This window comes from Haliotis rufescens, unplaced genomic scaffold, assembly GCF_023055435.1.
Source record: "Haliotis rufescens isolate VD_foot unplaced genomic scaffold, xgHalRufe1.0.p SCAF_4, whole genome shotgun sequence".
NCBI classification, from domain to species: Eukaryota; Metazoa; Mollusca; class Gastropoda; order Lepetellida; family Haliotidae; genus Haliotis; species Haliotis rufescens.
This window is the reverse complement of record NW_025964112.1, coordinates 59,384,832-59,404,055: the sequence shown is the minus strand read 5'-3', so window position 1 is coordinate 59,404,055 and position 19,224 is coordinate 59,384,832. Positions and strand designations below refer to the sequence as shown.

Below are 19,224 nucleotides of genomic sequence, written 5' to 3'. Positions count from 1 at the left end.
TAAATTATACATATTGTCCACTTGTCACGAGCATTTTAATATACAGAATTGTAAAGTATTAACAATTTTAATCTGTCCTGATTTTATAGGAAAACCTCACGTTTTTTTGTTGAAACTTATTCAGATATCATTTGTTTGAACCATATAGTTTCCGATCAAGTCTCGATGATTCTCGTTGTACCTGTAACTATGGGGATGTATACAAGTATGGCTGTTGAACAATGCCAGTGTAAATAATTCACTTGTCGCATCCGCAGTTTTACAGACGCATCGACAATTTCAAGATGACAATGAACCAGAAAATCAATGAATGTGGTGAGTTGATGTGATGGGTCAAAAAGTTAGTTTTCTAGTTTCATGATAGGCCTTTGCTTGTGTCTGGGAGGGCCGATGTGACTAAATGATAGTCTACCGTAACGGCGAGGTGACATGATCTGACATGGGGGGTCTGTGTTTAGTGATAAGGTATCATTATCGACCACTGATTATAAGCAATCTATCAATCATATGTTTCATAAGTGGTAACCAATGTTTATGGGTAGTCCACGTACATGCATATTTCACCAGACACCAAGCTGCAACTGATAAAGATCTAGCTGCACTATACCATTCTGCAACTGATAAAGATCTGGCTGCATCATACCATTCTGCAACTGATAAAGATCTAGCTGCACTATACCAATCTGCAACTGATAAAGATCTAGCTGCACCATACCATTCTGCAACTGATAAAGATCTAGAATCTAGCGGCACTCATTGACTGCGTAGTGCCAAAAGTGAAGGTAGAAACAAAATGGACACCAGTTTGCAATCTCGACTGGGTATATCGGAAAGAAAACTATTTCTGAAAATTGCACTAATTACCTTAATACTTGGTGATGTATCTTTTCCATGTCAGTACCTGTCTAATTCTGAGAGGAATTGACTCAAAAAGATTCTGGATGTAATTCCAAGGCAGAAAAGTCCACACCTCAGGGACTTCAGCTGCCATCTCCTGAATTGAGTTCAGTCTATAAACAATTCTACCATGACATTGATGAATGCTTGATTCTGATTGGTTAAAAAGAGGTTTCCTTTTTGCTACGGAAACCCCTTTCAAATATATTAAGCCTTTTCACAAAAAAACGTGCGCATGAATACATAGATAGTCTACATATCGATTCACAGAAAATGGCTGCCGATCGATCACCCCCATCTGAACTGTAAAACATATCTATATTTCCTCTAATACACGCTTGGTCTCTAATACCAGACAGGTCTCAAATACAAGCCGAGTCAAGGGCTCTCGCAATTAATAGACGGCGTATAGTGTCAAATAGAGGAAATACGGTAGTTTGATATCGGATGTTTGGGGCGTTCTAGGCCGCAACCCTGACTGCTTCGATGATGACATTAAAAGATTTAACGAAGGCATATCTTTTGCATACAAATGAAATGTTTATGAAACTGTTAGAGAAATGTTCTATGGTGACCAGAATCGGAACAATTTAAGCTATTTCCTCATTGAAACAACCGACAATGAAAGTAAAATATAACATTATAAAAATTGTTTGAAAAAACAACATCACATCAGCAGGGATAGTTAGTCAATGTGTTAATGTTGAACAGCATCACACTGTGCATCAGTACTGGGTTGTATTCTGGTTTCCTGCAATTCTTTAACAGCACTGTTACTGTTAACAATTTCTTTGGCAGCCATAACTGAGAGTGTAGTGCAGATACAGTGACAACCGGGACACGTTAGGACGGTTCTCATTTCAGGGTGGGGAGGTATAATTCAAAGATTCACACATTCAAAATAAGTGAAAGAGTGATATCTAATAAATTCTGTTGAGAAAATAATAATTGTTCATTTGTTTGGTAACTTTTTCTGAAACCCACGAACAGGTAATTTCATTATTGAAACAACCGACAATGAAAGTGAAATATAACATAATTAAATGTGTTTGAAGACATTTTATTCATGACAACATGGTGTTTACAAACCTTTTTCTGATCGATATCCATTACCATCTCCGTCAACCACCACCGTTAGAATTTGGCAGGAGGGGATTTGAAAGTGCATCAGAAAACACTCCCTTTCGAAAGTCCACGAAAACAATGTCCCAACTGAAGTGACAGCTTATCAAACTTGATGAAATTCATTTCAGAACACGCACAATTATGAAAATTATACACGACCTACTATTTCTGGACCAGAAATGTCTAAGTTCTGTCACTATTTGGCTTTGGATCCGTGAAATCTTGAAATTGACAGGTCACACCATGCAGATTCCTCGTTTCAAAATATCCGGCTCGTCTGCAGCCTAAACAGCGGCTGTTCAGTCATACTCAGTTCCATTGGTAATCTTATGGATGTACCAGCAGGCTCGATCAATCCCAGTAAATATACAGGTAAATGTTGAACCACATCATAGATCGGGGTTGTCATCTTGCTTCTTTTAACTAGATCAAGTTAATGTAAACACATGATTGTCAGCCATTGACAGCTGTGAGGTGTGAGTAACCGTGATTTAGGTCAAGTTCTGCCACATCCAAGTTCGGGGTGGAGAGGCATTTACTTTGATGTTATTATTGTTTACTGGGGGTAATTGCTATCTAACTAATAACTCTTAGACATGTTAAATGTATATTAGAATGTTAATTCATAAAGTTTGCTGTAGAAATATATTCGTTTAGCATTTTAAAACCTTTATCTATTACCCGTCACCCCTACAATAGAAATGATGGCATGTTCGATTTCCAAGAAATGACCTCTCTCACAAATTTCCGAGAAACGACAGCCAGTCCACAGTGTTCAACAGTGTGCAACAGTTTGAAAGAAATTAAAACATCTCTCTTTGGATTAAGTTAGGAGTGTTATTTGTCAACTTCGTTTGAAAAACTATGTTTTTTGAACACTTATTATGAACTACTCACGACTTTGGTGTTTTTTAATCTTGAACTTTAGTAATATTTGTTACATATATAACTACCTGTGACCACTTTTCGGAATGTTCTAAGATCGCGGACCTGTGCACCTGTGTTATTATGCGTTGCAAGAGAGCGCCGTTTTCAAAACGTTGTTGCCATCATGGTAGAATGGAGATAAACTTACTGTGTTTTGAAATTTGATGTAGTCCCACTGTAGAATAGATACCTCTTTATTATAATTTTGAACCGAGCGCTTTTAATAAAGAGGTTTCTGTTCTACGGTGGGACTACATCCAATTTCAAAACACAGTAGGTTTATCTCCTAATTGTCTGAAGTTCTCTTTTCAGGCGATACCAAACAGTTTCAATTATTTTGAGGCCTGGACTCGGAGCTGGCCATGCCTTGCCTTTAATATAATTTTGCACCTAATAGTCCTGCACAACCCTCACTCAATGTACTGGGCCTTGTCATCTTGGAAGATACTGTTCATCACGAAAATGACATTCAATAACAGGCAAAATGTTGTCATCAAGTATATTAATACACTGTGACCATTTCTATTACCATCAACAACGAAAACAGCTCCAACTCCAAGCCATGGGATACAGCCCTCTCGGAAATGCCAGAGCTCCTCTAGAATTCCGTATGATCTCTACCATCGTTGTCACTGACACAAGTAATCAATTTTTTGTGAACAGGCGAACTCACGACCTTCAGATTGTTGGCCTGACAAGCTAACTGACGGAGCTACAACCAAACTGTTAAAATAGTCATGACTAAAAGTAAAATGTAAATATATACATATACTGTTCATGTAATTTCAGGCTGGTTTTATCATGCGCCGGAAAGACGCAAGGTTGATGCTGAGCCAGTTGAAGTTCCTTTAACCTCCCAGATTCCAGGCCTCAGTGATCTCCCACCAGAGTTTGATGATAAGCCACGCGAAATGTACTTCAAAGACACTGATACAAAGTACATAAGACTTGCAAAACAAGGAGGCAGGAAAGGTGGGTGTGCAGCATGCAGGTATGATGAACGTGTTGTGGATGTATTCCTGATCGGTGAATACAATATGCAATATGTATTAATGACAGGGGTGGGATGCAACATGCAGGTGTTATGGATGTATTAATGACAGGGGTAGGATGCAACATGCAGGTGTTGTGGATGTATTCATGACAGGGTGGAATGCAGGTGTTATGAATGTATTCATGACAGGGTGGGATGCAGTTGTGGAGGTATTCATGACAGGGGTGGGATGCAACATGCAGGTGTTGTGGATGTATTCATGACAAGGGTGGGATGCAACATGCAGGTGTTGTGGATGTATTCATGACAAGGGTGGGATGCAGGTGCTGTAGATGTATTCATGATGGGTAGGATGCAGGTGTTGAAGACGTATTCATGACAGGTAGGATGCAACATGCAGGTGTTGTGGATGTATTCATGACAGGGTGGGATGAAGGTGTTGTGGAGGTATTCATGACAGGCGTGAGATGCAAGTGTGGATGTATTCATGACAGGAGTGGGATGCAGGTGTTGTGGATGTACTCATAACTAGGATAGGATGCAACATGCAGATGTTCTTGATGCATTCATGACAGGGGTGGGATGCAGGTGTTGTAGATGTATTCATGACGGGTGGGATGAAGGTGTTGTGGAGGTATTCATGACAGGGGTGAGATGCAGGTGTGGATGTATTCATGACAGGAGTGGGATGCAGTTGTTGTGGATGTACTCGTAACTAGGATAGGATGCAACATGCAGATGTTCTTGATGTATTCATGACAGGGGTGGGATTCAGGTGTTGTGGATGTATTCATGACAGGGGTGGGATGCAGGTGTTTTGGATGTATTCATGACAGGGGTGGGATGCAGGTGTTTTGGATGTATTCATGACAGGGTGGGATGCAGGTGTTGTGGATGTATTCATGACAGGGTGGAATGCAGGTGTTATGAATGTATTCATGACAGGGTGGGATGCAGTTGTGGAGGTATTCATGACAGGGGTGGGATGCAACATGCAGGTGTTGTGGATGTATTCATGACAAGGGTGGGATGCAACATGCAGGTGTTGTGGATGTATTCATGACAAGGGTGGGATGCAGGTGCTGTAGATGTATTCATGATTGGTAGGATGCAGGTGTTGAAGACGTATTCATGACGGGTAGGATGCAACATGCAGGTGTTGTGGATGTATTTATGACAGGGGTGGGATGCAGTTGTGGATGTATTCATGACAGGGTATGATGCAGGTGTTGTGGATGTATTTATGATATGGGTGGGATGCAGGTGTTGTGGATGTATTCATGACAGGGGCAGGATGCAGGTGTAAATGTATTCATAACAGGGTTCGGATGTAGATGTTGTAGATGTATTCATGATAGGGTTGGATGTAGGTGTTGTGGATGTACTCATAACTAGGATAGGATGCAACATGCAGATGTTCTTGATGCATTCATGACAGGGGTGGGATGCAGGTGTTGTAGATGTATTCATGACGGGTGGGATGAAGGTGTTGTGGAGGTATTCATGACAGGGGTGAGATGCAGGTGTGGATGTATTCATGACAGGAGTGGGATGCAGTTGTTGTGGATGTACTCGTAACTAGGATAGGATGCAACATGCAGATGTTCTTGATGTATTCATGACAGGGGTGGGATTCAGGTGTTGTGGATGTATTCATGACAGGGGTGGGATGCAGGTGTTTTGGATGTATTCATGACAGGGGTGGGATGCAGGTGTTTTGGATGTATTCATGACAGGGTGGGATGCAGGTGTTGTGGATGTATTCATGACAGGGTGGAATGCAGGTGTTATGAATGTATTCATGACAGGGTGGGATGCAGTTGTGGAGGTATTCATGACAGGGGTGGGATGCAACATGCAGGTGTTGTGGATGTATTCATGACAAGGGTGGGATGCAACATGCAGGTGTTGTGGATGTATTCATGACAAGGGTGGGATGCAGGTGCTGTAGATGTATTCATGATTGGTAGGATGCAGGTGTTGAAGACGTATTCATGACGGGTAGGATGCAACATGCAGGTGTTGTGGATGTATTTATGACAGGGGTGGGATGCAGTTGTGGATGTATTCATGACAGGGTATGATGCAGGTGTTGTGGATGTATTTATGATATGGGTGGGATGCAGGTGTTGTGGATGTATTCATGACAGGGGCAGGATGCAGGTGTAAATGTATTCATAACAGGGTTCGGATGTAGATGTTGTAGATGTATTCATGATAGGGTTGGATGTAGGTGTTGAAGATGTATTCATGACGGATAGGATGCAACATGTAGGTGTTGTGGATGTATTTATGCCCAGGGTGGGATGCAGGTGTTGATGTATTCATGACAGGGTATGATGCAGGTGTTGTGGATGTATTCATGACAGGGGTGGGATGCAGGTGTTGTGGATGTATTCATGTCGGGTGGGATGCAGGTGTTATGGATGTATTCATGACAGGGTAGGATGCAGGTGTTGTAGATGTATTCATGACGGGATGGGATGCAGGTGTTTTGGATGTATTCATGACAGGTTAGGATGCAGGTGTTATGGATATTTTCATGACGGGGGTGGAATGCAGGTGTTGTGGATGTATTCATGACAGGGGCAGGATGCAGGTGTGGATGTATTCATAACAGGGTTGGGATGTAGGTGTTGTAGATGTATTCATGATAGGGTTGGATATAGGTGTTGAAGATGTATTCATGAGGGGTAGGATGCAACATGTAGGTGTTGTGGATGTATTTATGACAGGGGTGGGATGCAGGTGTCGATGTATTCATGACAGGGTATGATGCAGGTGTTGTGGATGTATTCATGACAGGGGTGGGATGCAGGTGTTTTGGATGTATTAATGACAGGGGTGAGATGCAACATGCAGGTGTTATGGATGTATTAATGACAGGGGTAGGATGCAACATGCAGGTGTTATGGATGTATTAATGACGGGTAGGATGCAACATGCAGGTGTTGTGGATGTATTAATGACGGGTGGGATGCAGGTGTTATGGATGTATTCATGACAGGGTGGGATGCAGGTGTTGTAGATGTATTCATGATGGGGTGGGATGCAGGTGTTATGGATGTATTCATGACAGAGTGGGATGCAGGTGTTGTGGATGTATTCATGATGGGGTGGAATGCAGTTGTTATGAATGTATTCATGACAGGTTGGGATGCAGTTGTTGTGGAGGTATTCATGACAGGGTGGAATGCAGGTGTTGTGGATGTATTCATGACCGGGGTGGGATGAAGGTGTTATGAATGTATTCATGACAGGGGTGAGATGCAGGTGTGGATGAATTCATGACACGAGTGGGATGCAGGTGTGGATGTATTCATGTCAGGAGTGGGATGCAGGTGTTGTGGATGTATTCATGACAGGGGTGGGATGCAGGTGTTGTGGAGGTATTCATGATGGGGTGGGATGCAGGTGTTATGGATGTATTCATGACAGAGTGGGATGCAGGTGTTGTGGATGTATTCATGATGGGGTGGAATGCAGTTGTTATGAATGTATTCATGACAGGGTGGGATGCAGTTGTTGTGGAGGTATTCATGACAGGGTGGAATGCAGGTGTTGTGGATGTATTCATGATAGGGTGGAATGCAGTTGTTATGGATGTATTCATGACAGGGGTGGGATGAAGGTGTTATGAATGTATTCATGACAGGGGTGAGATGCAGGTGTGGATGAATTCATGACACGAGTGGGATGCAGGTGTGTATGTATTCATGTCAGGAGTGGGATGCAGGTGTTGTGGATGTATTCATGACAGGCGTGAGATGCAGGTGTGGATGTATTCATGACAGAGTGGGATGCAGGTGTTGTGGATGTACTCGTAAGTAGGATAGGATGCAACATGCAGATGTTCTTGATGTATTCATGACAGGGGTGGGATGCAGGTGTTGTAGATGTATTCATGACAGGGGTGGGATTCAGGTGTTGTGGAGGTATTCATGACAGGGGTGAGATGCAGGTGTGGATGTATTCATGACAGGAGTGGGATGCAGGTGTTGTGGATGTACCCGTAAGTAGGATAGGATGCAACATGCAGATGTTCTTGATGTATTCATGACAGGGGTTGGATGCAGGTGTTGTAGATGTATTCATGACAGGGGTGGGATTCAGGTGTTGTGGAGGTATTCATGACAGGGGTGAGATGCAGGTGTGGATGTATTCATGACAGGAGTGGGATGCAGGTGTTGTGGATGTATTCGTAACTAGCATAGGATGCAACATGCAGATGTTCTTGATGTATTCATGACAGGGGTGGGATGCAGGTGTTGTAGATTTATTCATGACAGGGGTGGGATTCAGGTGTTGTGGAGGTATTCATGACAGGGGTGAGATGCAGGTGTGGATGTATTCATGACAGGAGTGGGATGCAGGTGTTGTAGATGTATTCATGACAGGGGTGGGATGAAGGTGTTGTGGAGGTATTCATGACAGGGGTGAGATGCAGGTGTGGATGTATTCATGACAGGAGTGGGATGCAGTTGTTGTGGATGTACTCGTAACTAGGATAGGATGCAACATGCAGATGTTCTTGATGTATTCATGACAGGGGTGGGATTCAGGTGTTGTGGATGTATTCATGACAGGGGTGGGATGCAGGTGTTTTGGATGTATTCATGACAGGGGTGGGATGCAGGTGTTTTGGATGTATTCATGACAGGGTGGGATGCAGGTGTTGTGGATGTATTCATGACAGGGTGGAATGCAGGTGTTATGAATGTATTCATGACAGGGTGGGATGCAGTTGTGGAGGTATTCATGACAGGGGTGGGATGCAACATGCAGGTGTTGTGGATGTATTCATGACAAGGGTGGGATGCAACATGCAGGTGTTGTGGATGTATTCATGACAAGGGTGGGATGCAGGTGCTGTAGATGTATTCATGATTGGTAGGATGCAGGTGTTGAAGACGTATTCATGACGGGTAGGATGCAACATGCAGGTGTTGTGGATGTATTTATGACAGGGGTGGGATGCAGTTGTGGATGTATTCATGACAGGGTATGATGCAGGTGTTGTGGATGTATTTATGATATGGGTGGGATGCAGGTGTTGTGGATGTATTCATGACAGGGGCAGGATGCAGGTGTAAATGTATTCATAACAGGGTTCGGATGTAGATGTTGTAGATGTATTCATGATAGGGTTGGATGTAGGTGTTGAAGATGTATTCATGACGGATAGGATGCAACATGTAGGTGTTGTGGATGTATTTATGCCCAGGGTGGGATGCAGGTGTGGATGTATTCATGACAGGGTATGATGCAGGTGTTGTGGATGTATTCATGACAGGGGTGGGATGCAGGTGTTGTGGATGTATTCATGTCGGGTGGGATGCAGGTGTTATGGATGTATTCATGACAGGGTAGGATGCAGGTGTTGTAGATGTATTCATGACGGGATGGGATGCAGGTGTTTTGGATGTATTCATGACAGGTTAGGATGCAGGTGTTATGGATATTTTCATGACGGGGGTGGAATGCAGGTGTTGTGGATGTATTCATGACAGGGGCAGGATGCAGGTGTGGATGTATTCATAACAGGGTTGGGATGTAGGTGTTGTAGATGTATTCATGATAGGGTTGGATATAGGTGTTGAAGATGTATTCATGAGGGGTAGGATGCAACATGTAGGTGTTGTGGATGTATTTATGACAGGGGTGGGATGCAGGTGTCGATGTATTCATGACAGGGTATGATGCAGGTGTTGTGGATGTATTCATGACAGGTTGGGATGCAGTTGTTGTGGAGGTATTCATGACAGGGTGGAATGCAGGTGTTGTGGATGTATTCATGACCGGGGTGGGATGAAGGTGTTATGAATGTATTCATGACAGGGGTGAGATGCAGGTGTGGATGAATTCATGACACGAGTGGGACGCAGGTGTGGATGTATTCATGTCAGGAGTGGGATGCAGGTGTTGTGGATGTATTCATGACAGGGGTGGGATGCAGGTGTTGTGGAGGTATTCATGATGGGGTGGGATGCAGGTGTTATGGATGTATTCATGACAGAGTGGGATGCAGGTGTTGTGGATGTATTCATGATGGGGTGGAATGCAGTTGTTATGAATGTATTCATGACAGGGTGGGATGCAGTTGTTGTGGAGGTATTCATGACAGGGTGGAATGCAGGTGTTGTGGATGTATTCATGATAGGGTGGAATGCAGTTGTTATGGATGTATTCATGACAGGGGTGGGATGAAGGTGTTATGAATGTATTCATGACAGGGGTGAGATGCAGGTGTGGATGAATTCATGACACGAGTGGGATGCAGGTGTGGATGTATTCATGTCAGGAGTGGGATGCAGGTGTTGTGGATGTATTCATGACAGGCGTGAGATGCAGGTGTGGATGTATTCATGACAGAGTGGGATGCAGGTGTTGTGGATGTACTCGTAAGTAGGATAGGATGCAACATGCAGATGTTCTTGATGTATTCATGACAGGGGTGGGATGCAGGTGTTGTAGATGTATTCATGACAGGGGTGGGATTCAGGTGTTGTGGAGGTATTCATGACAGGGGTGAGATGCAGGTGTGGATGTATTCATGACAGGAGTGGGATGCAGGTGTTGTGGATGTACCCGTAAGTAGGATAGGATGCAACATGCAGATGTTCTTGATGTATTCATGACAGGGGTTGGATGCAGGTGTTGTAGATGTATTCATGACAGGGGTGGGATTCAGGTGTTGTGGAGGTATTCATGACAGGGGTGAGATGCAGGTGTGGATGTATTCATGACAGGAGTGGGATGCAGGTGTTGTGGATGTATTCGTAACTAGCATAGGATGCAACATGCAGATGTTCTTGATGTATTCATGACAGGGGTGGGATGCAGGTGTTGTAGATTTATTCATGACAGGGGTGGGATTCAGGTGTTGTGGAGGTATTCATGACAGGGGTGAGATGCAGGTGTGGATGTATTCATGACAGGAGTGGGATGCAGGTGTTGTGGATGTACTCGTAACTAGGATAGGATGCAACATGCAGATGTTCTTGATGTATTCATGACAGGGGTGGGATGCAGGTGTTGTAGATGTATTCATGACAGGGGTGGGATTCAGGTGTTGTGGATGTATTCATGACGGGGTGGGATGCAGGTGTTTTGGATGTATTCATGACAGGGGTGAGATGCAGGTGTGGATGTATTCATGACAGGGTGGGATGCAGTTGTTGTGGATGTATTCATGACAGGGTGGGATGCAGTTGTTGTGGATGTATTCATGACAGGGTGGAATGCAGGTGTTATGGATGTATTAATGACAGGGGTGGGATGCAACATGCAGGTGTTATGGATGTATTAATGACAGGGGTAGGATGCAACATTCATTTGTTGTGGATGTTCATGACAGGGTGGGTCTCAGGTGTTGTAGATGTATTCATGACGGGTGGGATGCAGGTGTTATGGATGTATTCATGACAGGGTGGGATGCAGGCATTGTAGATGTATTCATGACAAAGTGGGATGCAGGTGTTGTGGATGTGTTCATGTTGGGGTGGAATGCAGTTGTTATGAATGTATTCATGACAGGGTGGAATGCAGTTGTTATGGATGTATTCACGACAGGGTGAAATGCAGGTGTTGAGGAGGTATTCATGACAGGGTGGAATGCAGGTGTTATGGATGTATTCATGACAGGGTGGGATGAAGGTGTTGTGGAGGTATTCATGACAGGCGTGAGATGCAGGTGTGGATGTATTCATGACAGGAGTGGGATGTAGGTGTTCTGGATGTACTCATAACTAGGAGAAGATGCAACATGCAGATGTTCTTGATGCATTCATGACAGGGGTGGGATGCAGGTGTTGTAGATGTATTCATGACAGGGGTGGGATGCAGGTGTTGTGGAGGTATTCATGACAGGGGTGAGATGCAGGTGTGGATGTATTCATGACAGGAGTGGGATGCAGGTGTTGTGGATGTACTCGTAACTAGGATAGGATGCAACATGCAGATGTTCTTGATGTATTCATGACAGGGGTGGGATGCAGGTGTTGTAGATGTATTCATGACAGGGGTGGGATTCAGGTGTTGTGGATGTATTCATGATGGGGTGGGATGCAGGTGTTTTGGATGTATTCATGACAGGGTGGGATGCAGGTGTTGTGGATGTATTCATGACAGGGTGGAATGCAGGTGTTATGAATGTATTCATGACAGGGTGGGATGCAGGTGTTATGGATGATTTAATGACAGAGTGGGATGCAGGTGTTGTAGATGTATTCATGACAGGGGTGGGATTCAGGTGTTGTGGATGTATTCATGACAGGTGGGATGCAGGTGTTATGGATGTATTCATGACAGGGTGGGATGCAGGTGTTGTAGATGTATTCATGACGGGGTGGGATGCAGGTGTTATGGATGTATTCATGACAGGGTGGAATGAAGGTGTTATGGATGTATTCATGACAGGGTGGAATGCAGGTGTTGAGGAGGTATTCATGACAGTGTGGAATGCAGGTGTTATGGATGTATTCATGACAGGGTGGGATGAAGGTGTTGTGGAGGTATTCATGACAGGCGTGAGATGCAGGTGTGGATGTATTCATGACAGGAGTGGGATGCAGGTGTTGTGGATGTACTCATAACTAGGATAGGATGCAACATGCAGATGTTCTTGATGCATTCATGACAGGGGTGGGATGCAGGTGTTGTGGAGGTATTCATGACAGGGTCGAGATGCAGGTGTGGATGTATACATGACAGGAGTGGGATGCAGGTGTTGTGGATGTACTCGTAACTAGGATAGGATGCAACATGCAGATGTTCTTGATGTATTCATGACAGGGGTGGGATGCAGGTGTTGTAGATGTATTTATGACGGGGTGAGATGCAGGTGTTTTGGATGTGTTCATGACAGGGTGGGATGCAGGTGTTTTGGATGTATTCATGACAGGGTGGGATGCAGGTGTTGTGGATGTATTCATGACAGGGTGGAATGCAGGTGTTATGAATGTATTCATGACAGGGTGGGATGCAGGTGTTATGGATGTATTCATGACAGAGTGGGATGCAGGTGTTATGGATGTATTCATGACAGGGTGGAATGCAGGTGTTGTGGAGGTATTCATGACAGGAAGGAATGCAGGTGTTATGGATGTATTCATGACAGGGTGGGATGAAGGTGTTGTGCAGGTATTCATGACAGGGTGGAATGCAGGTGTTATGGATGTATTTATGACAGGGTATGATGCAGGTGTTGTGGATGTATCCGGGGTGCATGTCTGTGCAAGCGGATGACTGCGATGGAGATGAATGTGTGATGATATTTTTATGCATGGTAGTAGGGAATGTGTCATTGCTTTATAATTATGATACTTGTGAAACTAAAAATAATTTTAAAATGTCCATTATTCTGTAGCCCATGGTTTTACATTATTACTTCTATGATACCATTCTGTGATTTATATTCTGAAATGATGTTAAGGTGTATGTTTCCTCAACAGACCTCCTTCAGATTAATAGTTGTACCCCCAAGACCAGCGAGCCCCGGGGGTACCCGAGAGTGGAATGGTTCTACCTGGAAGACAATGCTGTGGAGGATGCTGCTAAAAAGGAAGAAACGTATGTGTTGCATCAACCTGCTGTGAGGGCGGTCGGGTAGCCTAGTGGTTAAAGCGTTCGCTTGTCACGCTGAAGACCCGGGTTCGATTCCCGACATGGGTTTGGTGTCCCCAGCTGTGATATTGCTGGAATATTGCTAAAAGCAACATAAAACCTCACTCACTCATGCAGTCACCCTGCTGTGTTGCTCATTCCTTGTGGGGAGTCTTTGCTGGTTGTAAGAGGCAAAAATAGATCAGGTGGTTAGGAAACAAAATGGAGATTAAATAGTCAAACAAAATTGGCTAAATATTTGTGAAATAGACAAATATGCATTATATCCAAAAGAGAGTATTAATTGAAAAATCATCAGATATTAAGAAAGTGTTTCAGGAAAAACATTTTAAGTCAGTTTGAAGGTAATATTTCAAGGTTCATATTTTTAAGTAAGTTGGAAGGTAATCCTTGCTTTCAAGGTTTATAATTTTAAGTAAGTTGGATGGTAGTCCTTGCTTTCAAGGTTCATATTTTTAAGTAAGTTGGAAGGTAATCCTTGCTTTCAAGGTTTATAATTTTAAGTAAGTTGGAAGGTAATCCTTGCTTTCAAGGTTTATATTTTTAAGTTAGTTGGAAGGTAATCTTGGCCAGCCAAAACCAAAACATTTCAATTGTTTTTTTATCTTGTTTTATTCCAGCAACTGGGAGTTCCTGCTGCCAGAGTACATGGTTCACGACTCAAAGAAAGCTGCTGGTGTAGACTTTGAGCCAGAGAGTATCAGCAGTCTTAAGGAGAGGCGGGCGCCTTATGCATTCGACCTAGCCACAGCCTATCAGAGGGAGGGACAGGCACTCACAGACAAGACAGTCAAGTTGCCGGAAGAGATACCAGCGGGGTACGGCATCCGGAACAGCAAACCACCTCATGCCAAGAAGCAGGCAGCTCAGGGGCGGAGAGCTGTCGGGAACGCACAAGGGGATAAACCCAAACACAAATCTGCACAGTCGTAAGTTTATCTCAATATGGATATTTTAGTTCATGATTACAATCATGTGCCTGCTTTACTGTAAATCTGGAAATTAATGCGTCTCCAAATTAACACGACTGCTGACCCCTAGCCAAAAATGTGACTCAATATCAATGCGTCTCCCCGCACCCCATCCCCAGTGGAATGATGCATTTCCTTACCTTAATCTAAATTTACCTTCATCCAATCAAACAGCAAATAGCACCAGCAAACAGCAAATAGCAATAGCAAATAGCACTTCTGTAAAAACATTACACAATGTTTTCCTAAAAGCAACACACTGTTGCTATGTTTACTCTGTTGACTGGCATTAAGGAAGTTCAAAGGCAATAAAAATAATTAAACCAACAACAGTTCACTGATTGGTATGCAGAGAAGGTGTCAACAAGCTTGACAGAACTCTTGGTAGAACTCTTGACCCAGTGATAGCTCTCCGGATGCCCATTGTGTAATTCCTATTCTTTGAATGACATTGTTATGTACTTGTTACAACTGCTGCTCGATAAACCATGTTTGTGTTTATATTCAAGTTGGCATTTCCACTATCCAAAGAGTGCAGTGAGGCCGTCTTATTGTTGACAGTCATGTTATAGACATAAATGCGAAGTTAATTAATGCAAGTAAAGTCCACTCCGATTTTTCGCATTTAATTCACCCTTGCATTAATTTCAAAATTTACAGTATCTTGTCATCTTACAAGCTTGCAGAATTTCTGGAACAATTGTTGGCACAATCATTAGTTAAAATTAATTGTCACATCAGCATTATTTCAGCCATATCGTGGCAACATGTATGTGACAACAGTTTGCATGGTACACAACATACTACATTTGATTTTCAAAAGTGGTGGGGGTAGGGGGTCCGGACCCCCTGGAACTTGCCTCTGGATTCGCCCCGGTCCTTTACTTATGCCTTAAAAAATGTTAAATGAAAAACATGGAATATATGGTTAGAATGTATCCTGAGAGGCTGATGGTGGCTGACAGTCTGTGGACATCTTTGAACACAGGTCGGAAGCTAAAGCTGAGCGGCCTGCGATGGACAAACTTCTGTCGTATGCCTATGACAAGGAATGGCATGGCAAGATGAAGGACCTTCATGAGAAGCAGGACAAGCACAAGGTGGCAGATGGCAGTCTCAAGTCTGAGTATAGAGATACTTTCCACAAGTCAGCCGGGAGCACTCGAACCAGGTATGGATCTTAGACATGTGTAATTCCGTGCACAGCAACAGAAATGTTGGGGAAATGTTAATATTACTCAATAACACCCACAAATATTAAATTTTCGTAAAATTTTCTACTTCTTTGGCATTATCATTGTGTATATTCTTCAGGAGAGATCGCACAGTAGATATTCTTACTGACAAGATTACTGACCGCACAGCTCACAGACGCAACAGCACAGAGGAAAAAGAACCATTCAAACTTACAAAGTAAGTACTTTCTTATGACATTTGATCAAAGTCTATTCAAGAAATGTTCAAGAATTGGTTTCTGGCTTCCTAAGTAATACTCTCAGGGTAACTTGGCTTCAGAAAACAATTGTAAGTAGTTGTGGGTATGGATATTTCAGTGGTTGTAGTTAATGTCTGCAATAAGTAAGTTGTAAGTTAGTTGATTGTGTGAAGTATACATCCCATGTACAGTCAAGTCTCGTCTCGGACACTTATTAATTCGACAGTCAGCTCTATCCGACACTAATGATGGGAACCGATTAAATCAGTGCTATTTAGACCTGTTAATCCGACAGTCTCACACTCCGACTCTGACAGACCTAATTTGCAAAGAATTACCGAAATCACTCATTAATCAGTCTTGTTAATCCGACACAGTGATCAGTGTAATCTGTGGTCATCTACTCGCGAGTACACAGCCCCGTGTTTTGATGCGAGATGAGTAGGCTGGTAGCTGCATTTTAAAACGGCTGCAGAAATAGCTTGCTGAACAATAAACAATTAATGTTTTAAATAAAGAAAATATGATTAATCACGTTAGATTACCTCAATCTAATTCAAATCGGATACAAGTTCTTGCTATCTCGAGGACATCCCGTTACAGGTCATGTCAGAACAGCCTTTCGCGAACTATGACTGACCAATGAAATGACTAACAGGAAGTCAACGTTAGCAACTAAGAAAGCAGCTTTCTTAAGCTTTGTGGTACCAGTTTCAAACTGGCCACTTCAATTCCAGACTATGCTTTTTAAAGTATTTTGAAGAGTGAGTGAGTGAGTGAGTATGATTTTACACAGCTTTTAGCAATATTCCAGCAGGGGACACCAGAAATGGGCTTCACACATCAGTGCTGTAGCCATCCAGGGGGGGGGGGGGCAGGGTAGGCAGTTGCCCCCCCTGGATTTTTTATAGAAAACAGTTTTATTTGAATCAAGTTGGGGACAAGTGATACTTGTACAAATATTTGCACCCCCTGTCAAAAAAAGTTAACTACGGCCTTGCACATTGTACCCATGTCGGGCATCAAACCAAGGTCCTCGGAATAATCAATTCCTCCTCAAGTTTAACATTGCATCAGCATTATTTCAGCTATATTGTGAACAAGTAAATAAGGCGTAAGTCAGGTTGTAATAGGCCTTAATTCATCTTCATGTTGCTCTATAAAGGTTAAGTCAGCCTTCTAGAAGCTGTCCCATCTCGAAACTTCTCAAATTTTCATATCTGTCCTATTTGTCTACAGGCAAGGGAGGTAACTCTTAATCACACTTCCTGTTATTATCTGGGGACTACAGCACACAATATTTTACAAGCATTTCAGTCATTTGCTGCCACTGACAGAGACAAGAAATATACTCACTACAGTCTCTACTGCCACATAACCCGATGTAGTTGTATAACTGTCTTCAGTCCCAACTTTGTTGATTTAGTAGTTTGTATTATTACATTTTCGTGAGTAACATTGTTTAGACATCTACTTACATATAAATAAGTTGTCCATGCCACAAAATTATTTACTGCAAGTTGTTTTTGCATAATTTTACTTCTCAAACGAAGTACTCGAAGCTTAACAAGATTTGGCACCAAATGTCTTTGTAATACTTCTAGGGAGGAACTGTAAGGTTAATACATGGAAGTGAGAACTTGAAGATATAGATGAAAGAACTTGTGACCGGTATATTAGAGGTAGGATTTTGAACTGTGTCCTCTCCTGAACCTTTTAGCCAGTGAAGAGATTTCAGGACAGGCCTGATGTGCCTGTGTCAGTTACTGGACCACAAATGACAGCAAGCTTGATGAGATAAGGAATGGTTAATTCATCATCCATTATAAACAGAATTTGTCTTACAGATAGATAGGGCTTTCACACCGATAGTTAAACAATAAAAGGTGATATTGTTTTTCAGGTTCAAGAACGTTCCAGCTCGCATTGACACGCACCAGAAACCAGACACACAGAGGAGCCTGGCTGCAAGCGAACAAAAATAAGACAAATTCTAACTTCAGTCCATTTTAAGTATCTACGTATATGTTAAAATATGTAGATACTTCATGCCATACAGTATATTTCATCAGAAAGTGTACATGGGACAGTGCTACCAGGACTCACTTGCACAAAGCGATCTTAGTGCTAAGACGATCGTAAGCCTATGTTAATGTGTGGGAGTTACGATCATCTTAGTCCTAAGATCGCTTTGTGCAAGTGGGCCCAGGACTCAAGGTTCTTTCAGAAAGGGATACTTGATGCCCGTTGAGTGTACGTTTGTTCAATTGTTCAGTTCATTACTCACTGTGTACACTGATGGTGCTTTTGTTTCTCCTGGTTACCATAGCAACAAGAAGATGCCACAGAGCAACACAAGAAATGTTTTGATGCATTTTGTTGTTTTATATCTTAATATCATTTTTATCACTTCCACAATATTTACCTCCATTTAACATTTTTAATCTGCTCACAAACACAATTTGCCAAAAAGAACAGTTGAATTTTTCTTTTTTTTACAGAAATTATTAACAATTCTTTTTTAGATCTCTTGTTAAATATTATTTATGCTTTATTCCTGAACTAGACCATGTTGTTTCATATCGAGATAGATAACTCAGAGGTTAAAAAACAACTTTGTTTACATTCCAGTCAAAACCTAGACATCCTCTTCCTGGGCAATACAGCATTATGATTGTAGTCACAGCAGGTAAAATGCTATTTTTGTATTGTGGTAGACCAGGTTTTTTTACTGTGATATAAATGAACGTCTGTTTAATTTTTATTGCCAAAAATAAACTGATACCCAAACATCCTGTGTTTTACCTGTGCCAGTGGCTCCTGAACATGTGAACTACAGCTGCAGCATCTGTGATTGTTGCTGTGCAGATGCTGGATGATGCAACATTGCAAATAAGCTGCCAGGCAAAAGAAAGAATACACTTCAGCATTGGATTTGTCCAAACAATTACAAACATTATCAAAAACGTTACGATGCTGAAAACAGTTGCAAAGGCACTGTAAACGTAAGGTCGATTCTACCATGAATTTGGAAAATACTCAAGTTTGATTGGTCAATCAGAGGTTTCAAACCACAACAAACCCCCTCTGATTGAAACAGCTGATTTATCAGCCGCATCACCGCGGAAGCTAATATTTTTTAGAAAAGTTCTTCTTTTATAGTCATTGTCAGTAGGCACATCAAATAATTATATGTACAATAATAGGCTACGAAATGGGAAGATGCTGTTACTACGATATGTGGCAATACA

The 19,224-nt window shown here is 42.5% G+C and overlaps 1 protein-coding gene across 1 annotated transcript; it reads left to right on the top strand.

Moving 5' to 3' along the window:
• The first annotated feature begins 172 nt into the window (after window positions 1-172).
• On the top strand, window positions 173-18,765 carry LOC124113832 (uncharacterized protein C7orf57 homolog). The gene is made up of 7 exons (XM_046474343.2): window positions 173-315; window positions 3,739-3,921; window positions 13,396-13,513; window positions 14,188-14,496; window positions 15,527-15,709; window positions 15,853-15,951; window positions 17,877-18,765. The coding sequence occupies exons 1-7, from the start codon at window positions 285-287 to the stop codon at window positions 17,956-17,958; spliced, it is 1,005 nt and encodes a 334-aa protein (XP_046330299.1). The 5' UTR covers window positions 173-284; the 3' UTR covers window positions 17,959-18,765.
• Window positions 18,766-19,224: the final 459 nt, after the last annotated feature.

What these genes read in the sequence shown, in the direction of transcription:
- LOC124113832 (XM_046474343.2), top strand. Translation starts at nt 285, where the DNA reads ATGACAATGAACCAGAAAATCAATGAATGTG. An exon ending in CCAGAAAATCAATGAATGTG is followed by an intron (nt 316 to 3,738) that starts GTGAGTTGATGT and finishes ATGTAATTTCAG; the next exon opens with GCTGGTTTTATCATGCGCCG. An exon ending in GCTGCTAAAAAGGAAGAAAC is followed by an intron (nt 13,514 to 14,187) that starts GTATGTGTTGCA and finishes GTTTTATTCCAG; the next exon opens with CAACTGGGAGTTCCTGCTGC.